The sequence below is a fragment of the Nyctereutes procyonoides genome, unplaced genomic scaffold, assembly GCF_905146905.1.
Source record: "Nyctereutes procyonoides isolate TBG_1078 unplaced genomic scaffold, NYPRO_anot_genome, whole genome shotgun sequence".
NCBI lineage: Eukaryota > Metazoa > Chordata > Mammalia > Carnivora > Canidae > Nyctereutes > Nyctereutes procyonoides.
The window spans coordinates 9560232-9583160 of NW_026575052.1; the positions used below are offsets into that span (position 1 = coordinate 9560232).

General features: G+C 49.8%; 2 protein-coding genes across 5 annotated transcripts in view; both read right to left on the bottom strand.

The window, feature by feature from the left end:
• The window catches only part of TCEA3 (transcription elongation factor A3), a 40978-nt gene extending 23299 nt beyond the window's left edge, over nt 1-17679 (bottom strand). Inside the window, exons 1-5 of one of the 3 annotated variants that reach the window (XM_055331254.1) lie at nt 17491-17679; nt 11632-11694; nt 10863-10968; nt 10233-10374; nt 3-65 (exon numbers count right to left, since the gene is read on the bottom strand). In XM_055331254.1, the coding sequence (XP_055187229.1) occupies nt 3-65; nt 10233-10374; nt 10863-10968; nt 11632-11694; nt 17491-17559 (443 nt within the window). In that variant the 5' untranslated portion in view covers nt 17560-17679. Of the gene's footprint in view, nt 1-2; nt 66-10232; nt 10375-10862; nt 10969-11631; nt 11695-17126; nt 17377-17490 lie in introns of those variants that run through there. The other 2 variants (XM_055331253.1, XM_055331255.1) reach the window with 2 other exon arrangements.
• Nucleotides 17680-20837: 3158 nt separating this feature from the next.
• The window catches only part of ASAP3 (ArfGAP with SH3 domain, ankyrin repeat and PH domain 3), a 49003-nt gene continuing 46911 nt past the window's right edge, over nt 20838-22929 (bottom strand). Inside the window, exon 25 of one of the 2 annotated variants that reach the window (XM_055331256.1) lies at nt 20838-21242. In XM_055331256.1, the coding sequence (XP_055187231.1) occupies nt 21112-21242 (131 nt within the window). In that variant the 3' untranslated portion in view covers nt 20838-21111. Of the gene's footprint in view, nt 22191-22929 lie in introns of both variants that reach the window. The other variant, XM_055331257.1, reaches the window with a different exon arrangement.

Sequence of the window (22929 nt, forward strand, 5' to 3'; positions counted from 1 at the left end):
ACCTTTCCATCGATGGCCTTTTTGGAGAGGATGTGGCTGAAGACTTGGAGTCCACAGAATCTCTCCTGAAAGAAGAGAAACTGGAGATGAGACTCTTGTAAACTAGCACCAGTACTGATGCTAAAGAGCTCAGAGGCTGGAGAGAAAGCTTCTGGAAGTCAGGCATGCTGGGCTGAGGATGATGGAGCCCACCTGGACCACAGCTGCAGGTGGGTGATGCTCCAGGTAGCATGGGCTAGTCACCTGCACGTACCCTCCATCAGATGAAGCAATCAAGGGAAGGAAGCCTAATACATACTATATACATTACATGAGCTATGCCATGTTTTACTAATTTTTAAAAAAAGATTTTATTTATTTATTCATGAGAGAGAGAGAGAGAGAGAGAGAGAGAGAGACCAAGACATAGGCAGAGGAGAAGCAGGCTCCCTGCAAGGAGCCCAATGCAAAACTCGATCCTGAACCTCAGGATCATGCCCAAAGCTGAAGGCGGATGCTCAGCTGCTCAGCCCCCTAGGTGTCCCACTAATTTTCTTTTATTGTAAAGATTTTTTTTTTATTTTTAAGTAACCTCTATACCCAAACTGGGACTTGAACTTGCAACCCCCAGGTCAAGAGTTACATGCTCTACTGACTGAGCCAGCCAGGCACCCCGCCCCCTTTACTTTGTATTACTAACTATTTTATCTAATGCTCAGCAGGCTCCCCTCCTCCTTGCTCTCAGGCAGGCCTTTGCTAGCAGGAGTCCACAGAGATTGGCATTCCTGGGACTGCCTATTCTCACAAGGAGCCAAGGAGCTTGAGATCAGTTTTAGCCTCCCCTTACAGGCACCTTACTTAGGAGAAGCAGAGAGAAGCACATAGGCCTTGGAGATACTAGAGCCGTGATAAAATGGCAAGTGAAATAGGGCACAAAATTAGATGTATACGGTTTCTAAAGTCACACAAGAAAACCAACGCCCAGGAGGGAAAAAAAGATGCAAAGAGAATAAAACCGGGGAGCCTGGCCGGTTTAGCGGCTATAGCATACAACTCTTGATCTCGGGTTGTAAGTTGGAGCCTCTATTGGGTGTAGAGATTGCTTAAAAAAATAAAATAAAAATCTTAAAAAGAGAGAAAGAAAGAAAGAAGAAAGAAAGAAAGAAAGAAGAAAGAAAGAAAGAAAGAAAGAAAGAGAAAGAAAGAAAGAAAGAAAGAAAGAAAGAAAGAAAGAAGAAAGAAAGAAAGAAAGAAAGAAAGAAATACACACACCCATGGTTACATTAGGGTATGGGATCAGAGGTGAAAATTTGTTTCTATTCTCCAAAATGCATGTAGCTACATTCTCTCTCTCTCTTTTTTAACGATTTTGAATTTATTTATTCATGAGAGATGCAGAGAGGGAAGCAGAGACACAGGCAGAGGGAGAAGCAGGCTCCATGCACCGGGAGCCAGACGTGGAATTCGATCCTGGGTCTCCAGGATCGTGCCCTGGGCCAAAGGCAGGCACCAAACCGCTGCGCCACCCAGGGATCCCACTACATTCTTTTTATGATAAAATTAATCTGTCTGTAAATTGTTGGTTTTTTTTTAGATTTTATTTATTTATTCATGAGAGACACAGAGAGAGAGGCAGAGACATAGCAGAGGGAGAAGCAGGCTCCCCATGGGAACCCAATATGGGACTCAATCACAGGACCCCAGGATCACGACCCGAACCAAAGCCAGATGCTCAACCATTGAGCCACCCAGGTAGCCAATCAGTCTGTAAATTGTAACCATCACTCCCCATTTCATTCACTCAAGCTTCTTGCCTTCCTTCCTTCCTTTCTTTTTTTTTTTTTTTAAGTAATCTTTACACCCAACGTGGGACTGGACTCATGACCCTGAGATCAAGAGTTGCATGTTCCAGGGGATGAGCCAGCTAACTGCTGCCCCCGCCCCCGCCCAGGCTTCCTTGTAAGCCCGGTGCAGCACCCCCTCCAACATACTACATCACTGCCTTACCGATCATGTGTTTTGTCTGACCAGCTCCCACTGTAAATTCTGCAAGCACAGAGCTCGGCGGTGGGGCTTGTTCACCAGGCGGACACTGTCGCTGCAGAGCCCACATCCCCTTGGGCACTCTCTCCCCAGTGCACTGGGACCCATCGGCTCCACGAGAGGAGCTCCCCTGGCCTGTGCCCCAGGGAGTCCTCCGTGCCAGCCGGTGCCAGAGGCCTGGTGGGCTGGAAAGGCCCTGGAGCTAATGACCCTGGGAGCGGCCTTCAACCCACACACAGGAATTGGTGGATAAATACCACAGTGTCCTCAGCCCTCCTGGGGGTGAACCCGAGGTGTGTCCTCCACTGTCACCCAGAGTTCCCCAGCAGGACTGAAGCCTGGCTGCCCAGCAGCAGCAGCCCACTAACACACCCTGGGCTGGCTCCCTTCGCTTCCCCGTCTTACTCCCTCACTCCTCTCTCTGCATTTCTTGAAATCGCTTCCCAGGTAAACTTCTTGCGCTTGAATCTGCGTCTCAGGGTCTGCTTCTGCAGAATCCAATCTAATATATTCACTGGCTTATTCCAAGCAAATACAAGAATGCCTTGCACAAAGTAGGTGCCATTTAAATATTTGTTGCCGGGCAGCCCCGGTGGTGCAGCGGTTTAGCGCCGCCTACAGCCCAGGGCGTGATCCTGGAGACCCTGGATCGAGTCCCAGGTCAGGCTCTCTGCATGGAGCCTGCTTCTCCCTCTGCCTGTGTCTCTGCCTCTCTGTGTCTCTATGAATAAATAAATAAAATCTTAAAAAAAATATTTGTTGCCAAACGCTGCAGAGCCCAACAATACAGAAATATAAAAACTAAAAAAGTGGGTAAACGAAGCTCCCCAGTGGCAACTGTTGTTTGAGGTTATTCCTTCCAGTTCCTTTCCCTTGGGCATACAAGCATATATAACAGGTATTCTAGAAAGGGAGATAGTGGCATGAGATGCAATCCCAGTCCTGCCCCCGGGGCAGGTCTTCTCTGAGTATGGGTTCCCTTCCCTGTCAAAGGGGAAGAAAGTCACCTGGGGGTGGCTGGGAAGAAGACATTCCTGTCCCTCCAGCAGTTTTGAGAACATAGAAGTTTTCCACGCTCTGTGGAAAACTAGTCCTAGCTAGGCACCTGATTTCTGGTTTTCTGGATTGTGCAATGTTCCCGCACGGATTTCCAGCTGCCACCTCATCCTCCAGGTGGCGTGGGAGACAGTGGGTGAGGCAGCTTCAGGGGCTGGCCCTGATTATCCCATGGACCAGACTCGTTTGGCTCCAGATCTTCACCCCAGCTTCAACACAGAAGGGAGGCAGCAAAGAGGGAGAGGGGAAGAGAGAGGGCATCTTCACATGCCCCTCCAATCCCTCACTGGATCCTGGGGCTTCCCCTGCAGGATTCCTCCCCGAATGCCCCATGGGGATGGACAGGTGCAGGCCAGAGTGGGAAGCTGGAATTCTTTTTTTTTTTTTAAGATTTTATTTATTTGAGAGAGAGAGAGAGAGAGTGCATGAGCGGCAGGAGGGGCAGAGGGAGATCGAGAAAATGATTCTCCACTAAGCAGGGACCCCTATCATAATCTGAGCTGAAGGCAGATGCTCAACCGACTGAGCCACTCAGGTGCCCCAGGAAGCTGGAATTCTTGCAATGGAAGAAAGAAGGGAAAACATGAGCCTCAACCACTGAGACTCATCATTTTCTGGCCCTTCTTCATTGCTTCCCTTTTTAGAGCAAACTAGAAAGATTCTGCAGTTATTGCAAATGATCATTATGAAAAGGATTTAGGAACAAGAAAAAAATGCTTAGAATACAACAGGAAGATAAACAGGGACATAATTGTACCCTCTGCCTATAGGAATAGAAAAATTATGTATATGAGTAGATCAGGACTGGGAGAGAAGAGCACATCCAAAAGCTATTTCATCGTTGGAAGTGGCACACTGTGGACAAAAGTTTTTTTTTCATTTTTATTTTTTTAAGATTTTATTTTTAAGTAATCTCTACACCCAACGTGGGGCTTGAACTCAAAACCCCGAGACCAAGAGTCACATGCTCCACCAACTGAACCAGGCAGGTGGCCCTTATTTTTATTTTAAATGTCACTAATAAGGTTAGTATTTATATAATAAATAATGGTAGTAGTTCACCGGGGGCACCTGGGTGGCTCAGTGGTTGAGCATCTCCCTTTGGCTCAGGTCGTGATCCCAGGGTTCTGGGACCGAGTCCCGCATCGGGCTCCCTGCAGGGAGCCTGCTTCTCCCTGTCCTTGTCTCTGCTTCTCTCTCTGTGTCTCTCATGAATAAATACATAAAATATTTTTTTTTTAAAGAAAAGTTCACCAATATAGTTGAAATCAGACCCCTGCCAACTTAATTTTCCCTACAAGGTGGAGAGACAACCTCCTCACTCTCTTCTTAGTCTCAGTGAGAGCTTCATTTCATAGTGAAAAGTAAACTAGCATTAACAATATAATGTCCCAGGAGAACGGTCAAGACGTTGTTAAATGTAGGGGCACCTGGGTGGCTCAGGCAGTTAAGGATCCAACTCTTGATTTCGGCTCAGGTCATGATCTCAAGGTCATGAAATTGAGCCCTTGGTCGGGCTCCTTGCTGGGTGCGGAGCCTGTTTAAGATTCTCTCTCCCCCTACCCGTCAGACCTGTCTTAAAAAAAAAAAAAGACAAGAAAGGTACACATCAAAATATTAACAGTGGTTATTTCCTTTTGTGTTTGAGTTTCTTTCTTTTTTTTTTAAGATTTTATTTATTTATTCATGAGAGACAGAGAGAGAGAGAGAGGCAGAGATACAGGCAGAGGGAAAGCAGGCTCCATGCACCGGGAGCCTCATGTGGGACTCGATCCCGGGACTCCAGGATCACACCCTGGGCCAAAGGCAGGCGCCAAACCGCTGAGCCATCCAGGGATCCCCTGTGTTTGAGTTTCTAAACTTTTTACAGTAAACATGCCTTACTGTTGATATAAATATATGCATGCAGAAAAGTTATAAAATAATATAGAGAGTCTAATTCCATGTTATGGACACAATAAGTATTTTATGGGTAGTGTGATGCATGCAAAAAAGTCTGGAAAGATATATATAATTATAAATGATCATTATAAATGATAAATATATATTTAGTATGTATGTATGTATATATATATTTAGAGAGTATGAGTGTTGGGGGGGCACAGTGGGGAGGAGCAGAGGGAGAGGGAGAGAGAGAATCTCAAGCAGACTCTGCGCTGAGCATAGAGCTGACTCCAGGCTCCATCTCAAAACCCTGAGATCATGCTCTGAGCCAAAACCGAGGGGATCCCTGGGTGGCGTAGTGGTTTAGTGCCTGCCTTTGGCCCAGGGCGTGATCTTGGAGACCCGGGATCGAATCCCACGTCGGGCTCCCAGTGCATGGAGCCTGCTTCTCCCTCTGCCTATGTCTCTGCCTCTCTCTCTCTCTGTGTGACTATCATAAATAAAAATTAAAAAAAAAAAAAAAACGAGTTGTATGCTTAACCAACTGAGCCACCCAGGCACCCATAAACGAGATATATATATATATACATATATATAATTATTTATTTTTTGTTATATATATTTAAACACGGGATTCTTCTACATGATTATATATGCTTGTCTCTGGACAATGGATTTTAAATTTTATTTGTATTTTTAAAACTTTCTTTTTTAAAAGATTTTATTTATTCATGAGAAACACAAAGAGAGAGGCAGAGACATAGGCAGAGGAAGAAACAGGCTCCCTGTGGGGAGCCCCATACAGGACTTGATCCTGAACCTCAGGATCACACTCAGAGCCAAAGGCAGATGCTCAACCACTGAGCCACTCAGGCGTTCCTATTTTTAAAACTTTCTAGCGGGGGAGGGGGAGGGGGGGCAGCCCCGGTTGCCCAGCAGTTTAGCGCCACCTTCAGCCCAGGGCGTGATCCTGGAGACCTGGGATTGAGTCCCACATCAGGCTTCCTGCATGGAGCCTGCTTCTCCCTCTGCCTGTGTCTCTGCCTCTCTCTCTCTCTATTTCTCGAATAAATAAATAAAATCTTAAAAAAAAAAAAAGAACTTTCTACAGGGACACCTGGGTGGCTCAGCCGTTGAGCGTCTGCCTTCAACTCAGGGATTGATCCCAGAGTCCAGAATGGAGTCCTGTATTGGGCTCCCTCCGAGGAGCCTGCTTCTCCCTCTGCCTCTCTCTGTGTCTCTCATGAATAAATAAATAAAATCTTAAAAAAAAACCCTTTCTACAATGAGCAAGTAATTACCTGTATAATAAAATAAATATAATACAAAATAGTTAAATTAAAACAATAAATATAATTAGGATATATTACAAATAAAACATTTTATTTTTAAGAGGAAAAAAAACTGAGAAAATGATGCCCGTTTTTCAGGCCACAATACTGAGTCTCAGAGGCTAAGGTTGTTAATAAGTGACCAAGTTCAGTCCAGAACTTGGCTTTCTTCTCTCCAATTGTCTCATCTCCCATACATGTCATCCTTAGAGGCCTTTAAAAAAATCCCTTTAATTATTCTTTAGTGGGATTCAGAGATGAAGCAAAAGGAAATGTATGTGTTCAGGCTGTTGCCTTTACCCAGATGCCTATACTCCCTATTCTAAAGGCTGGGTAGTCCCATATCCCATTTATCCCATTTGGTATCCTCTCCCAATGATCCACCCTCTAGTCTTTTCAATTTTATCTCATAAGACCCTCTCCATCCTGGTTCTTCATTGGTCAAGGTGCTCAGACCTGCTCCAGATGTGGCCAAACCAGCCAGAGCATGAACACAGGGGAAGCACTAATAGAGCTGGCCTAGTCATATTCAGGAAACATTAACTCCCTGCCAGCCAAACTTCTATCCCCTTTGCAAAATTAAAACATGCCATATGAAAAGTTAGATGTCAGGATTTCTCCAAGTAGAATAAAATTGCAAAGTGAGCACAATGAAAGGAACAGAACAACAACAAAAAGATTACAGAACCATTTGACAAGTATTCCATTTTAGGAAGACTATAAAATTGGTGATGACTGTATAGAAAGTCAGCCAAAGAAAATAGAAAGAAAGACCATATACCAAAATATTGAGTGATTGTCTTTGGGTGGTGAGAATGTGGGTGATTTTTCTCCCTTTTTCTCTGTATTTTCCATTATTTCTACAACTGATTTTTATCGTTTTACTTGTTTATTTTTAAAATATCATTTGTTCTGATTTATTTTTTTAAGATTTATTTATTTATTCATGAGAAACACAGACATAGACAGAGGGAGAGGCAGGCTCCTCATAGAGAGCCTGATGCAGGACTCCATCCGGGACCCTAGGATCACACTGGGAGCCAAAGGGAGACACTCAACCACTGAGCCACCCAGGCAACCCTATCTGTTCTGATTTCAAAAGCAATGATCATTGTGAAAAGAAACCCAAAACTACAGACTTTAAAATTTTATCATACAAGACAGAATATGAAGCTCTTCCTAATTATAATCACAGATATATTTTTATTTAAAACAGTTTCATGGAACACCTGGATGGCTCAGTGGTTAGGCATCTGCCTTTGGCTCAGGGTGTGATCCTGGGGTCAGGGGATCAAGTTCCACATTGGGCTCCCTGCGAGAAGCCTGCTTCTCCCTCCTCCTGTGTCTCTGCCTCTCTCTCTCTCTCTCTATCATAAATAAATAAATAAATCTTGAAAAAAAAATTAGCACAGGGCAGCCCCAGTGGCGCAGCGGTTTAGCGCTGCCTTTAGCCCAGGGTGTGATCCTGGAGACCCAGGATGGAGTACCATGTCAGGCGCCCTGCATGGAGCCCGCTTCTCCCTCTGCCTATGTTTCTGCCTCTGTGTGTGTGTGTGTGTGTGTGTGTGTGTGTCTATGAATAAATAAATAAAATCTTAAAAAAAGGAACACTTAATAAAAATTAGCACATATTTATTGGAAAAAATAAGAGAGAAATTTGCAAAAAGAAGAAGGAAAAAAACTTCTCAATCCTACCACCCAGATATAATCACTATCACCATCCTGGTATATATCCTTCTCATCTTTTTTCCTATACATACACATAAAACTCATTTAACTTTTTTTTTTTTTTTTGTAAACCTTACACCCAAGGTGGGGCTTGAACTAACCACCCGAAGATCAAGAGTCACATGCTCTACTGACTGAGCCACCCAGGTGCCCTTCACTTACTTAATTTTTATAAAACTGGGATCATACTGTATATACTCTATCATACACACACAGCTTTTCTTAATACTTAGTGAACATTTTCTCACGTCTTTAGATTTTTTTCTACCTAGCACTGCCTCTCCATGGAGGCCCTATCGGCTTTTTAAACATAATAAGTGATTTTTCAATGCATAGGACTATTCTGTGCATGGAAGGATATTTAGGATCCTTTTCCCACAGCTATTTGCACAGACCAAAGTGGGAGTAGCGTGATGGAGATATATCTCCTTCCTGGGTAAGATCTTTCCTTCTACAGCATCATTCCCTAAAGCGTTTTCTGCAAAATATTTGTTGTATAGGATTATAATAAACCTTCATTTAAAAAGAGTTCAGAGATTAAAAATGTTTCAGAAATGCCAGCAGAAAAATGTTACAAATACAACATTTAGTCTATGCTTTAATCTGGCTAATTCCTTTTTTGAACTCACAACTCTAAGATCAAGAGTTGCATGCTCTTCCAACTGAGCCAGCGGGTGCCTCTAACCTGGTTAATTCCTTAAAATGAACTCTTTTTTTAAAAGATTTTTTAAAAATTTATTTCAGAAAGAGAGAGATTGACAGCGAGCAAGCGTGAGAGAGAGCACAAGCAGCGGGGGAGAGGTAAAGGGAGAAGCAGATTCCCTGCTGAGCAGGGAGTCTGATGCGGGACTCGATCCCAGGACCCTGAGACCATGACCTGAGTTGATCAACTGAACTATCCAGACCACCCTAAAATGAATTCTTTATAGTGACTATACTAGGTCAAAAAGTATGTTCATTAAAAATATTGACATATTGGGATGCCTGGGTGGCTCAGTGGTTGAGCATCTGCCTTCGGCTTTGGTGGTGATCCCAAGGTCCTGGGATCGAGTCCCACACTGGGCTCCCCAGAGGGAGCCTGCTTCTCCCTTTGCTTATGTCTTTGTCTCTGTGTGTCTCTCATGAATAAATAAATAAAATCTTTTTAAAAAGTCGATATATCACAGATGACATTATCCATATAATACCTATTATCTGCCATCAAATACTATTCAGTATTATCTAATACTGCCTTCTTATCCATTAGGTGAACAGTTGTCCTTGCAGACCCTTCCCACCCACTTGAGGAATTAAGTGCTCTAGTCACATAGGGAACAGGTAAGATTGATTTATACATCAATGAAGGCTTTTATCTACTATCATGGATATAAGGCTTTTGGGTCTATCTGAAGTCATGCAGTTTGGGAGACCCTGGCTAGGTGGCCAAGGGGGGATGGGCATAGAGTTGAGACAAACAACTATTCTATTCTTCTCAGCAGAGGTCTGGGGGTCTGACAAAGATGGGATCCCACTCGGCCACATAATAGCTGTGTGTTCTTGGGAAAGTCCCTGTTCCCCAAACTTCGGCTTCCTCCTCACTAAATGGAAATGTTGAATAGAGAGCCAACAAAACACTTTACTTTCTGTTAAGTTAGTTCCTAGCCCCATTTACCTGGAACCCTGACAAGGGTGCGATGTCAGCTGCGTTACCAGGCAACGTTGCTTATGGCAAATGAGCCCTGATTGGTAAATTATGTCTAGACAGGAAGGGCTCTGAATGAAATATAAATAATTAGTGGAAAAACATAACTTTTGGGGGCTGCCCTGAGTACAGTGAATCCTGCTGGGATCCTGGCAGCTTTGACTTCTAAGTTAAGGGGATCCCCCCTCCACTGTGGCCTCATTACCTGCACCTGGGTGGGCCTGAGAGTAGCTCTGGAGGCTGTGTGGTCCCCGAGCAGATGAGAGACGCCTGGGCCTGCCCTGCTGGCATGCTGCGCCTCCTGCCCCGGCATCCTTCCCGGCGAAGGCAGTCCTGGGGATGGCCTATCTGGGTTTTATGGGTCTGTCTGATAAAGCCCAAGAAGACCCCAGAGGGAGCCCCACACGTAGGAGATGAGAGCAGTCCCTCCTCCCAGGACATGAGGATTAATTCCAGTTATATAAACAGGGACACTTGCAGAGGACATGACAAGTGTTGGCCCCCTTCTCTTCATCCCAGCAAAAAAATACCTGTCTTTGGGCTCTTCGGCTCGTTTCTTCCTTGGTGGAGAAAGGCCTGTCTCTGGCTTCCAGTTGGAACAGTCGAGCCCTTTTTCCTTCTTTGCTTTGTCTCTCTCCTCTCCTTTTTCTCCCTTGGGGGGCCCGGGGGAGTCTGAAAATGAAAGCATGGCATTGTTCCCAAACTCAGCTCTGTCTCAACAGAACCAACCATGGCTTTGGGGAGGGAGAAGCAAAGGGCACAAAGTGACAGATGCACACACCCCCCAACACACCTGCACACACACACACAAACACATTTATATACAGATGCATACACAACATGCACATATGTGTGCAAATCCACGCTCACATGGCGGGAGAGAAAGACGTCTGCCCACATACCATATTCATACAAATGTGTGTATATGGACATGTGCTACGCATATGAACACACGAGCACATGGAAATACATAGACACACGTACCCAAAAACTCACGTCTACAAATGTTGCACTGTGTAGACAAACACTGGCATTCCCCACTTAAGAGGCCATCTGTCATTTATCAAGTCATTCAACAAACACACACCGAGGGCCTGCTATATAAGCCAGACCCAGGATGGGAGAAAAACCCAGCCAAAGTTGGCCTTCCCCACTCTCACCCAGCAGCCGCTTCCAGTTTTTGATGAGGACTTTGGCCAAAGACACCACCTCCTTGTCTGAGCAGTGCTTGCGGACCCCATTGACGGCGACTCCGATCCTGGTTGTCTGCAAAGCGAGAGGGTCAGGGGCTGGTTTTAGAAGGGACACGCAGGACTGGCCGCCCTAATTGGCAAGGCCTGCCCCGGCCTCTCCAGAACCCCAGCCTCCCCTGAGCCCCGGCTGATGTAACAACCCCGGTCCCGTACCTAAGGCTCTGACCTGCCCGGTCCCAGCACTGGTGGACCACCCAGCGTGGGGGAGAAGATGAGGCCGTGGTGGATTTGGCTGCTGCTGAGGGCCCCTCCCCAATTCCACCTCCTGGTGTCTCTGAGTTCAAGTTTCAACTTAAGACACAGCTCTGGCTACTACAGCTTGGGTCTGTGCTGATTTTCTCAGGGCCAAGAACTTTGGGGAATGCTTGGGCAGTGTGGGCAACACAGGGAGGGTCTGAAAGTGGGCGACTTTTCCTTCTCCCTGGATCACCGGCCTCTTGGATCCCATAGGCCCAGGGCTGAGGGACTGGGGTATCAAGGAAAGCAAATCAGTCCTTCTCACGGGCATTCCCAATCTAAGGGCCTCGGTCTCCACCCTCAGAGCGTTAGACCTCCTGCGCCCAGGCCCTCCCCTCAGAAACCTTAGACCCCACCCTTGGGGGTCTCCCCCACCCCAGGTCTTCTTCTTCCCCAACCCCCAGGCACAGCCCCCCGAGGGTCCCCACTCCTGCCCCACCTGGAGTAGCTGGATGGACATCTGACAGCTGTTCAGCTTCTTCAGCAGGCCAAGGGCCCCTTCCTGTGGGAGGCCACAAGGTGAGGATGGAGGCCATAGACTCTGTCCCAGGCCCCTTCCTACACTGGGTGGTGTTGGCGGGAAAGACGGGTACAGGAGGTAAGGGGAGACTGCTCAGCTACGGGATACAGGTAGACAAGTGGCCGAAGGACAGGAAAGGGACAGAAAGAGGGAGAGAGAGAGGGGAAAGGTTCTGCCCCCAGACCAGCTCCCTAACTTCATCTCCCACCACCCAGCTGGCCTCACACCCCCCTGAGTCGGCACCCAGCTCTAACCACCCATCCTGACCCGGCCACGGTTCTGCTGTCCCTTCTACTGTCCCTCCTCCCCATCTCTTCTCTCTAAAATTAATTACTTCATGGTTTCTGGATATTGCTTTTGTGTCTGTATCTGCTTCCCAACTGTGAGGATCGTGCCTTTTTAAAAAAAAATAGCTTTATTGAGATAAAAATAGCTTTATTGAGATATAACTGACATGCAATAGACTGCACGTTTGAGGTTTGTATACACCCATGAAACCATCATCACAATCAAGGAAAGAACATAGTTGTCATCCCCGAAAGTTTCCTTGTGCCACCTTGTAACCCCTCCCTCCCTGCACCTGAACCCCAGGCCCAGGCCACCCTATTCAGTTGTCATTGTAGATGCACTTGCGTTTTAAAGGATTTTTTAAAAAAGATTTTATTTCTTTGACAGAGGGAGAAGGAGGAGAAGCAGGCTCCCCCCTGAGCAGGAAGCCTGATGTGGGGCTCAAATCCAGGACCCTGAGATCACAACCTGAGCCGAAGGAAGATGCTTAACTAACTGAGCCACCTAGGTGTCCCTTAAAGGATTTTATTTAAACAGTACTGTGATGGCCTTTCTCATCTGGCTTCCTTCACTCTGCATAATTGAGATTCATCTATGTTGATGAGTAGATCAATAATTCTATTTATTATTTTATTTACTTACTTACAATTCTTTTTATTACCGAGTTGTTTTCCATTATAGTGATATACTGCATTCACCTGCCAGTAGGGCTCTGGGGTAGTTCCCAGTTGGGCCTACCACAAATGAACCTGCTAGGAACATTTACGCACAAGTCCTTGTGCAGACACATACTTTCATTTCTTTTGAGTAAAGAGGGCTGTTTTACTCTCTGAAACCTCAGGGTTCAGCACACAGCTCAGTGCTCCCTGAGTAAGTGACTCAAGCAGAAAGCAGAGATGGGAAGGGAGAGTGGGAGGGGAAGAAAAGAACCTCAGATCTGCAAATCTGCTGGTTGCCAGGCCCTGAGCAACCCCTACCCCATTTCAGCCTTCTCCTTCCTCCACCCACTTTCTAGAGGCCAGCCCTGCCTCATGTCCTGAGACCAGTTCCCTGGGGAGCACCAGCTGACTGTGTCCGGCATGCCCCTTGCCCTGGTCTCATTGTGTGGTTCCAGCTGCCAGCTCCCTGCCCCGCCAGTCTTCTGTGCCAGGACCACATCCCAAGGGCTGCCCTCCGCAAGCCCTCAGCCTCCCTGGGAACTTGGGTTTGCAGTGTGTTTTCGGAGGCATGACCTGTGGATGTGTGTGCCTACACACACACCTGTGGACACACAACTCTACATGCCCCACTAGATTCAAGGCTCACTCCATGCTGGGTGGGCCCTGTTCTAAGTATTTCACCTGCATTAGTTGCTCTCATTCTCACACTGGCCCTGCCCTGCGAGGTAGATGCTATTACTACTCCCATCCATACCGAGTTATTAGCCCATTTTCACAGACCGGCAACCCAAGAAATAAGGAGGTTAAATAATTTGCCCAGAGTTACGAGGCATGGAGCTAGGATTTGAGCTCAGGCCCTATGGCTCTAACCACTATACAAACTGTGTAGGTATGGACATACAGCTATTTAGACACGTGCAACCACGGAGTAGCAGCATGAGTCAGAGCAGTGGCGTGTTGCTCAATGTTTAACACCCAGTTCTCAAACAAAAAAGCCGCCTTGGGATCCCTAGGTGGCTCAGTGGTTTAGCGTCTGCCTTCAACCCAGCGGGTGATCCTGGGGACCCAGGATGGAGTCCCGCGTCAGGCTCCCTGCATGGGGCCTGCTTCTCCCTCTGCCTGTGTCTCTGCCTCTCTCTCTCTCTGGGTCTCTCATGAATAAATAAATAAAATCTTAAAAAAAAAAAAAAAGAAAAGAAAAGCCGCCTGGTTTGTAATGTTTGTCAGTATCTGTAGTGTAAACAATCCTCCCATGGCCAATTTCTGGCTACCAACATGTCACTGAATTAAAGGAGGTACTGGGGAGAGATGTACAGTACCACACCATTAAACCCTATCTCCACCCTATTGATGTAATAGAAGTAAATCAGCTCTAGACCATAGATGGTAGTGAAATGTAGTAAAACAACTAGCAGTGATGACTTTGGAGTGTTTATTACCTTTGGTTTTTTTTAAGATTTTATTTTATATTTGAGAGAGAGAGAGTGCACGTGCAGGCATGTGTGCAGGAGCATGGAGAGGGGCAGAGGGAGGAGAGAATCTCAAGCAGACTCCAAGCTGAGTGGAGCCTGATGTGGGGCTCTATCTCACGACCCTGAGATCATGACCTGAGCAGAAACCAAGAGTCTGACACTCTACCAACTGAGCCACCCAGACGCCCAGTACCTTTGTTTTTAAAATAAACTATTCATAGAAATAAAATAAAATAATAAATAAAATAAAATAAAATAAAATAAAATAAAATAAAATAACTATTCAGGGGTGCCTGGGTGGCTCAGTCAGTTAAGCGTCTGCCTTCGGCTCAGTCATGATCCCAGGGTCCTGGGGTCCCGCACCGGGCTCCTTGCTCAGCGGAGAGCCTGCGTCTCTCTTCCTCTTCCTGCAGCTCTCCCTGCTTGTGATCGCTCTCTCTCTCACTCTGTCAAATAAATATCTTAAATATATATAATTTATTTAATTGTAAGTATATCATTTAATTTTTAAAATAAATGGCTCTACATAGGGAATGTAGTCAGCATCGTATGGTGACAGGTGGTAGTCACACTTGTGGTGAGCACTGCATAATATAGAGATTTGGTGAATCACTATGTTGTACACCTGAAACTAATGTAACATTGGCTGTCAACTAGAGTCAATTAAGAAAATACCATAATGGCTGTATTTAACAACCAGCTTGCAAAATTCCTGAAAAATCAACAATGGATATTATGCTGGTTGCAGCTCACCACTGGGTGTGTGTCTCTGTATGTCACACTGTACAACTGGGTCATGTTGGAAAAGAACAGCCATGAGCCGGGTTGGAGCTGGGCTCACAAAGCCAGGTGCAAGAGTTGCCAGGTGTGTCTACCTGTATACAGGGATGGGATGTGCAGCCAGCAGCACCTGTGGTCCACGTGTGGCGCTGTGTATATGCAGCTCCAAGCAGTGTGTCCGTCTCTGTGCGATGACGCCCGTGTTAAAATCCTTGAATGTGTAAGTACGGCTGTTTGCTAAATCTGTAGCTTTGCATGTATGGGGGTGGCTGTGCTGTGCACTCACGTGTGTGTCTTCCTGGAAGTATAATGGTCAGTGCGCCTGTCACATTAGCACCAGTGGCCATGTCTCACATCCAGTTCTGTGTATAGATGCTTGTCTGGCTATTGCTGTGCGTGGCTGTGTGTGCCTAGCCGTGTTTGTTGTGTGTAATTATGTGTGTAGCTGTGACTGTTGGTGTTTGGCTGTATGTCTGAAGCTGCTTCAGTTGTACACTCACAGCATCTGACAAAAGCCCTGAGCAAGTTGCTGGGACTTCAGCAATTGGCAGCGAATCCCAGGCTTGAGCTGCAACGTGGAGGATCCGACTTATTACAGGAAGTGTGTCCTCCTCTCCCTAACCACTGCTGGGCGGGCCCATGTTTGCTCCCAGAGCAGGCCCCACCTCTCTCGGCCACAGGCCCAGAGCTCTGTGCCCACCCAGATGCTGCCAAGAGCCCAGGCGCAGACGTGGCTGCAGAGGAGCTCTGTGCTACAGAGACCCTGCAGCCAGACCTGCCTCTTTCCTGGAGAGACTTCTGGGTAGTTCGACAGGAATCCATTCCCAAGACATACAGTTTCCTCTTCCCATTTCACAGAAGAAGAAATCGAGGCCCAGAAAGGGAAAGCAGACTGGGGAGCGTAGGGCCATAAAAGGCGTGAGGCGGGGAGGGTAGGGCAGGTCTCCTCCTCTTCAGTCGGAGCTCTAAATCCCCCAAGCCGCCTTTCCTCAGGTGTCCCAGCACCCCCTCACCCCCCACCTCTTAGCCTAGAATCTCCTGACCCAAGCCTGGGGTCAGCAAGGCACAGGGCTGTGATGTGGAATTTAGCTCCGAAGACCTGGGCTGAGCTCTATGACTCCTCGTTGGGAAAGTGCCCACTGACTCCAGGCTCAGTTTCACTGGTTTTGGAGGATCTGGGAATGTGGGGTGGGTGGAGGCTGGGTGTGTCAGGGTGATGGGCTCCCAGCATCCCGCAGGTTTCTCTGTCCCCCCTGGCTGTGCAAAAGCCAAGTGTCATTCTGTAGCTCTCGGAAAGCACCCGTGCAAGTCCTCCCCAGGGCTTCCCATCTCTTCCACCCTCACCACTCCAAGCAGAGACACTCCTTCCCAGGAGGTAATCTCCTCTCCTTCTTACGGTGAAGAAGCTGGTAGACTCTGGCCTTTATATGGACCTCAACTCTGTGTCTGTTCTAGGGCTGCTGGACACTCCAGGGCTCTAGTGATTCTTGGTGCTAACCTGGTCTAAAACCTCCCTTACGGTCCATCTCTTTTGCAGAATGGGCTGGAAAGACGGGTCCTGTTCCAGCCGGAGGCTACGGATGGTGGGACTAGAAGGGCCCTGGTCCAGGGTGAGGTGGGGGAGCAGTCCCGAGGGCGACGCTCTCCTCTCTTCCCTGCCCGGGTGTGCCCAGGCCCTCCCAGACCCAAGGCCAAGTTGGCTCTGGCCAGGCAACTCCGTGGCCGCCCGCCCGCTAGAGGCAAAGATCACGGTGAAGATCAAACATTAACTTCAAGTCCAGGGCCCGGCAGGTAGGGCCGTGGGTCTGGGTTCCCCCCGAGTCGGGCTCCTCCTCCCGCGGCCCCCGCAGCCCAGGCCCGCAGCCCCTCCCGCCCCGCGGCCCCGAGGGCGCTGCGGCTGCCCCGCACCTGTTCGGCCCCCGCCCGCCCGCGGGGCCCCGCCCCGCGGCCAAGTTAAGGGAAAGCCGCGAGCAGAGCCGCTCCTGGCGCCCGCAGGCTGGGAGGCTGTGGGACCCGCGGTCACAAGGGGGGCTCTGACCCAGATCCACTAGTGGGGTGAGAGGCACAGAGGCGGCTCGGCACCCCGCATCGGCTCAAGTTTGTTTGCCCCTTCTCGGGCCACCCGGGGTTTTGTAACCCATGCCCCCCCCCCCGCCCTCCGCCGTCCCCCCTCCCCGCCCCGCTGTCGCCGCCACTCCCGGTACTTTGCACACGCCTCGAGTGCTGGGGCTTCCAAAGTCCTTTCGCAGGTCCCCCGGCTCTTCGCTCGCTTCGCAGGGCCCTGCATAAGCTGCCCGGGGCCCCTGGACCCCTCTTTTCCAGAGGGGCGTGCACCAGCGCCGTCTGGGGGGCCCGCACGACGGGGCCGGCGCCCGGGGCCATGCACACGCCCCCCCGGGGCTCCCGGCAGTGCCCCCGGGGCGCTGAGCCCTGCGCCAGCCGCGCCGCCCTCGGGCCCCGGCGCCCCGCACGCGCCTGCCGGGCGCCGGGCCAGCACGCGCCCCCGGGACTCCGGCTCGCACGCGCCGCGCCTCCCGGGGGCGGGGGCGGGGGCGGGGGCCCCAGCGCCGCAGCCTCACCGAGTTCTTCCTGGCCACCATCTTCTCCAGCTTCCTGGCGATCCGCAGCAGCTCCTCTTCCTGGCCCATGCTGGCGCACGACGCCCGGCCGGCCGAGGGGCCCGGGGCCGCGGGAGCGCAAGGGCGGCGGGCGCGCGACCGCGCGGCCCCAAACCCGCAGGACGCACACGCCCGGGGCGGGGGCCGGGCCCTCCCACACCCCCCGCGGCCCGCCCGCCTCGCGGCCGCAGGGGGAGGGGTGACGCCGCTAAATATAGACCTCAAGGACTCGCCCGGGCAAAGTTTGCCCGCGCCGCGGGGCCGGCCTCCCGAGGGGGACGAGGCCGCGAGAGGGGGCCCTCCGCCTCCGCCTCCGCCTCCGCCGTGCTGCCGAAGGGAGGCTGGGCAACGGGGCGCCGCGGGCCGCGACACCGGAGCCTGGCGCCCGAGGGGCCCCCAGCGCCCCGGCACGAGTCCTGGCTCCCGCGTCTTTGCGCCGTCGCAGCTGGAGCGGCGGACCTAGCTCCGTCCTGCGCCCGGGCGCCGGCTGCTCGGTGCCCTCGGGTCAGGTTTCGTGCGCGGTCCTTAAATCCAGCTCTGCTGCACCGGCGCTCGCTCCTCCGCGCACACGGCCTGTGGACACGTGTCTCCAGGCCCTCTGGTTCCGTCTATTTTGCTTGTTGCAAGGAGGGTTTGTATTTCTAATAAGCTCCGAGTGCAACCGGCCGGGCTGCCCCTGGGACTGCTTTCTGAGTAGTGAGGGTTTGGGAGACTCTTAATGCACCAGACTTTGCGAAATACCGATCCCGGTGCGTGGGTGCCCGTTATTTATTCAAGGTCAGGTTACTACCTCCCCAGTGAGATTGGGCTTGGAGGGGTCATCTTCCGTGAAAGGAAGCAAACAGAATTGTGCCCCCCCCCCCACGGCCGGGCGCATATCTGTGTTTCCCTGGAAGGACCTTCCAAGCGTGCCCCCAGCAGACCTGGGAAGAGTCCTGAACTAGGGAGCTTCATGAACACAAAATGATCCTTTTCAGTGGGAGAGGTGCTTAGGGACCCCCAGGGGAGGCGTGAAAAGTGATCAGTGCCGTGTACACAGTAGGGCGCTGTTGCTTGGGGTGTTCCGTGACATCTCCAGACTTTCCTGGGAGAACTTTTTTTCCATCCCGGCCTGGATCACCACTCATCTGGCTTCTAACTGCTGCTGCTGAGACTATGGTAGGAAGGGGTGTTTTTTTTTTCTTTCATTAAACAAATGCGTTTTGAGTGTTCAAGTGATAAACAAGACAGACTAGTCCCAGCAAGCTTGAGATGCAGTCTAAGGGCAAGAGGAAACCTAAGCAAATTTGGACACAATCAATTCTGTATTATCATAACTGGGATGAGGGTCAGAAAGAAATGAGGATACCTTAAGGACACATCTGAGGGGACCTGCACCAGTGGAGGTGTCATCTGCTCTGAAGAAACGAAGTTTAAACTTTGGGCAGAAGTGCAGGGTGGGAATTGGGGGCAGGAAGGGAGTGTTCACATAAGAGATGAAGGAACATTCATTCGACATATGTTTATTGAGCACCTACTACATGCCCAGCAGTTCCAGCCCTGGGCATCCAGAGGACCAAAACAGTCCTCCCGGAGTTCTGAATGTGCCAGGCTTAGGGATGGGAGTGTGTTTGGTGTGTCAGGGTCAGAAGAACTGAAATATTGGTGGGGCTGTAGCATTGAGGTGGGTTTGGGAGGAAATAGGGGAGAAAGCCAGAGATGAGTGGGGTCTGACAACGCCTGCATTGGGGCCACTTTTAGGAGGTTAGATTATGTTTGGGATGGGAGTTTGGGAGTTTGACCAACTCCCAGGTGGGTTGAAGGGACAGCGGTCTGCAGTTACTCAGGATTGCCTTCTTCTTCTTCTTCTTCTTTTTTTAAAGATTTTATTTTCAAGTAACTTCACCCAATGTGGGGCTCAAACTTACAACCCTGAGATCAAGAGTCACATACTCCTGACTGAGCCGGCCAGGTGCCCCAAGATTGCATTTTAAAAAATAAACAGAGTTGATTTTCCTCAAACTTCCACACAGTTCCCACCTTGAGTTGTATGACCTCAGCACAAGCCAAGACATCTACATCATCAAGGCTCAAAGGACCCTAAGTAAACATCAAGAGCAACCCCTCCACTGTACAGACGGGAAGACTGAGCCTCAGAGAAGCCCAGGGTTGCACAGTTCAACCGTATCAGACACTGTTGGTACCTACCATATCCCCTGTCTACTCGTCCTCTCTTAGAGGTCACAGCAGGCAGTTCTTGGACGCATCTCCACCTTCCCACGTCTTGGAATGAGGGCTTCAGAGCAGGCTGGAGGTGCTTGGGAATTAACACCCCCAGGAAAGACCCCTCAGCTAGCGAGAGACCAGTGTCACTTTCAGTGGGACAACTCAGAAATATGTTTGTTTTTTTTTAATTTTTTTATTTATTTATGATAGTCACAGAGAGAGGGAGAGAGAGAGAGGCAGAGACACAGGCAGAGAGAGAAAGAGAAGCAGGCTCCATGCACCGGGAGCCCGACGTGGGATTCGATCCCGGGTCTCCAGGATCGCGCCCTGGGCCAAAGGCAGGCGCCAAACCGCTGCGCCACCCAGGGATCCCTGTTTTTTTTTTTTTTTTTTAAAGCAATTTCTACACCCAATGTGGGGCTCGAACTCACAACCCGGAGATCAAGTCTCATGTTCTATTGACTGAGTCAGCCAGGTGCCCTGAAGACATGTTCTAATCAATCGTCTCTCAAAGGTCCCCAAGATAAACCCTAGTTCAGTATAGTAACCTCTCATTAACACACCCCCTATTGCTTTTTGACCTACTGTTCCAGTCCTTACCTCATTATGGTTCCTGGGATCACTTTGTAAATAATAAACTACTTGCCCCCAAATCTTTGTCTCTGGGGACCTCAAAATGAGACAAGGACTGTGGCAGACTTTAACTGCTGGTTTCCCCATCCCCCCATCCCCCCCCCACCCCACAGCATGTTTCCTCTGCACTGGTGCTTCTTCACCTGGGCGCTGTTAACAGTCTGGAATTCTGGATGGGATGATGCAGTGTTGTGGGGCTGACCTGTGTACCATGGGATGGTTACCAGCACCCCTGACTTTTAGCCACTAGATGCCAGTAGCACCTTCCAGTTGGGAGTGGTCCAAAAAAAAGTCTGCATTGCCAAACATCTCCCAGGGCAAAATTGCCCCAGGTTACAAACCACTGTTTGCACTGCTGCAAACCCCGCCCTCTTCCTTAGTAGATCCAGAGAAAGAATTCCAGGCCCTAGGATTCCTACCTCGTCCCTATTGTTCGTCAGATCACACAAATGGAACTACTGGAATTTAATTAAAAAAAACTTTTATTAGAGATGAGTGGAATAACAAGTCTGAGATGAGCAAAACCAGACACTGGAGGGCCCAGCAGACAGCCCTGCTCCTGTGGGATCCCAGACCAGTCAGGTCTCCAGGGTAAACAGCTGAACCTCCAGGGCCAGACTGCTTCGTTGGCCATTGGCACCCGCTGGCCTCTCCTGTTTGGCCTGGCCCATCCCTGCCAGGGCCCAGCGCCCGGTGCCCATACAACTGTGTTAGAGACTGATGGTGGCGTAGCTGTATCTGCTTTCAAATATGGGGCTGAAAGTCACGGTGACACTTCTGGGACTGGGAAGCAGAACCTTCAGTCCCTGCCCTCCTGTTCTTATTTTCTCCTTCCTCCGTTCTTAGCTCTTTCCTTCCCCAAGACTGGAAGGCTCCTGAGTTAACCAAAGATAAAAGAGAGAAGGGAAGATCAATCATCCCAGACCATTCCTTTCCTTCCTGCTGCATCAAGGAGAGTAGGCAAATAGGGGTTACTCCTAGTCTACACTTCCTGGCTGGGGAATCGGGCAGAGGTTCCCCGGGAAGACTGTGCTGTCCCTCGAAAGGAGTGCTATTGAGTGTTTACTTAACAGCCAGTACCGCATGAGCACTGGCCAACCAGAATGGATGTGAGCTGTAGACAGTGTAATGTCACTGTGTAAGCCAGCTGATCACCTGTCTGCCCCTGGGCCCGGGACCATCCCCTGGAATTGAGCCCTGCCCATTCCCAAGCCCAGCCTTTGGGATCAGAGTCCCAGCAAGGGACCACATCTGTAAGACCCTTATCTTACTCATGTGGCATCTGGACATAGAGAGGAACTCAGTAAAGGAATACTAGATCAATGGATGTCCAAGAAGACAGTCCCTTGGGGCCAGAATCCCTGGTCTGGATGATGAAGGTGGGCTGGTCCCACTGTTATGCAGCCCCCAGACTGATGGGAGGAACACAGTTCTGGTCTGAGGAGACTGAGGGTTCTGCAGCCACAGCTAGCTCAAGAGCACTCCGACCTAGCCGTAGGGCTCCCTGGGTGGTGACAGGATAGAGAGGAAGAGCTGCCATCAGGCCTAACTTGGAAGGATCCCAAGTCCTTGGAGGGGGCGTAGGCCCATGGCAGGGAGGAAGGCCAGCCCCAGATGCACAAGGGACAGACAGAGCAAGACCCAAGGGAACAGACACTTCAGTTCCCCGGTCTTGTGGGCTCAAGTCCCAGCTCTGAACATTGGGATCCAACATGGGGGTAGTTCAGGCATGTAAGGGCCAGCAAGGAGCTAGTCTTGTAAAAGCTGCTCAGAGTTTCCAGGAAAACCCCCATCCTTGGGCCCTCTCCTTCAGTGGAGCCAGCCTGTGGAGAGAAGAATGAAGACTGACATTTTCTGAGTGCCTGTATTATACACCAGCTGTTTATCTCCCTCAGTTCCATCATTGTCCTATGATAGATTCATGAAATCATCTCCATTTAACAGACAATGAAACTGATGCTTGAAGAAGCCAAGCCACTTTTCTGAGGCCCCTACCTCCTACAGCCCGAGCTCTTCTTATCACACCCATCTGAATGACCAGTATCTACTAAATGCTGGGCGATGGTACCTGGTTGTAGACACAGATCGGTGTCTGGTGCCTGACTTTGATGGAGTGAAGATGACCAATTCCTCAGAGACACCCAACTCCGGGCCCTGCTGTCTCCCACTCCCAGAGCAGACAACCACAGCCACCCCTGAGGGATCCCCAGGGGAACAGGGAGCAGGAGTTTCATTCTCAGCCACGCTGGCTCTGTCCTGTGCCCACTCCCCGGTTCCTCAACTAACTGTGGGTAACTGTGAGACACTTCGTGATTCAGTCAGGTTAAGGGTGACAGCTCTTGCCTCGTCCCTGTCACGTCTCTATGCCTGGGGGCTGGCAGCATGAGGGGACTCCAGGAGACTCCTAATCAACGGGACAGTTAGGCAAACCATGGGCCGGTACAGGCTGCCCTAATCCCACCTCATCTGCAGGGCAGTGAGCCACCAGCCTGGCTGACACAGGTTTGCTAACCTCCCCTGTTACCCAGAGCTCGGGCCTCATCACCTCTGCCGTCCCTCAGG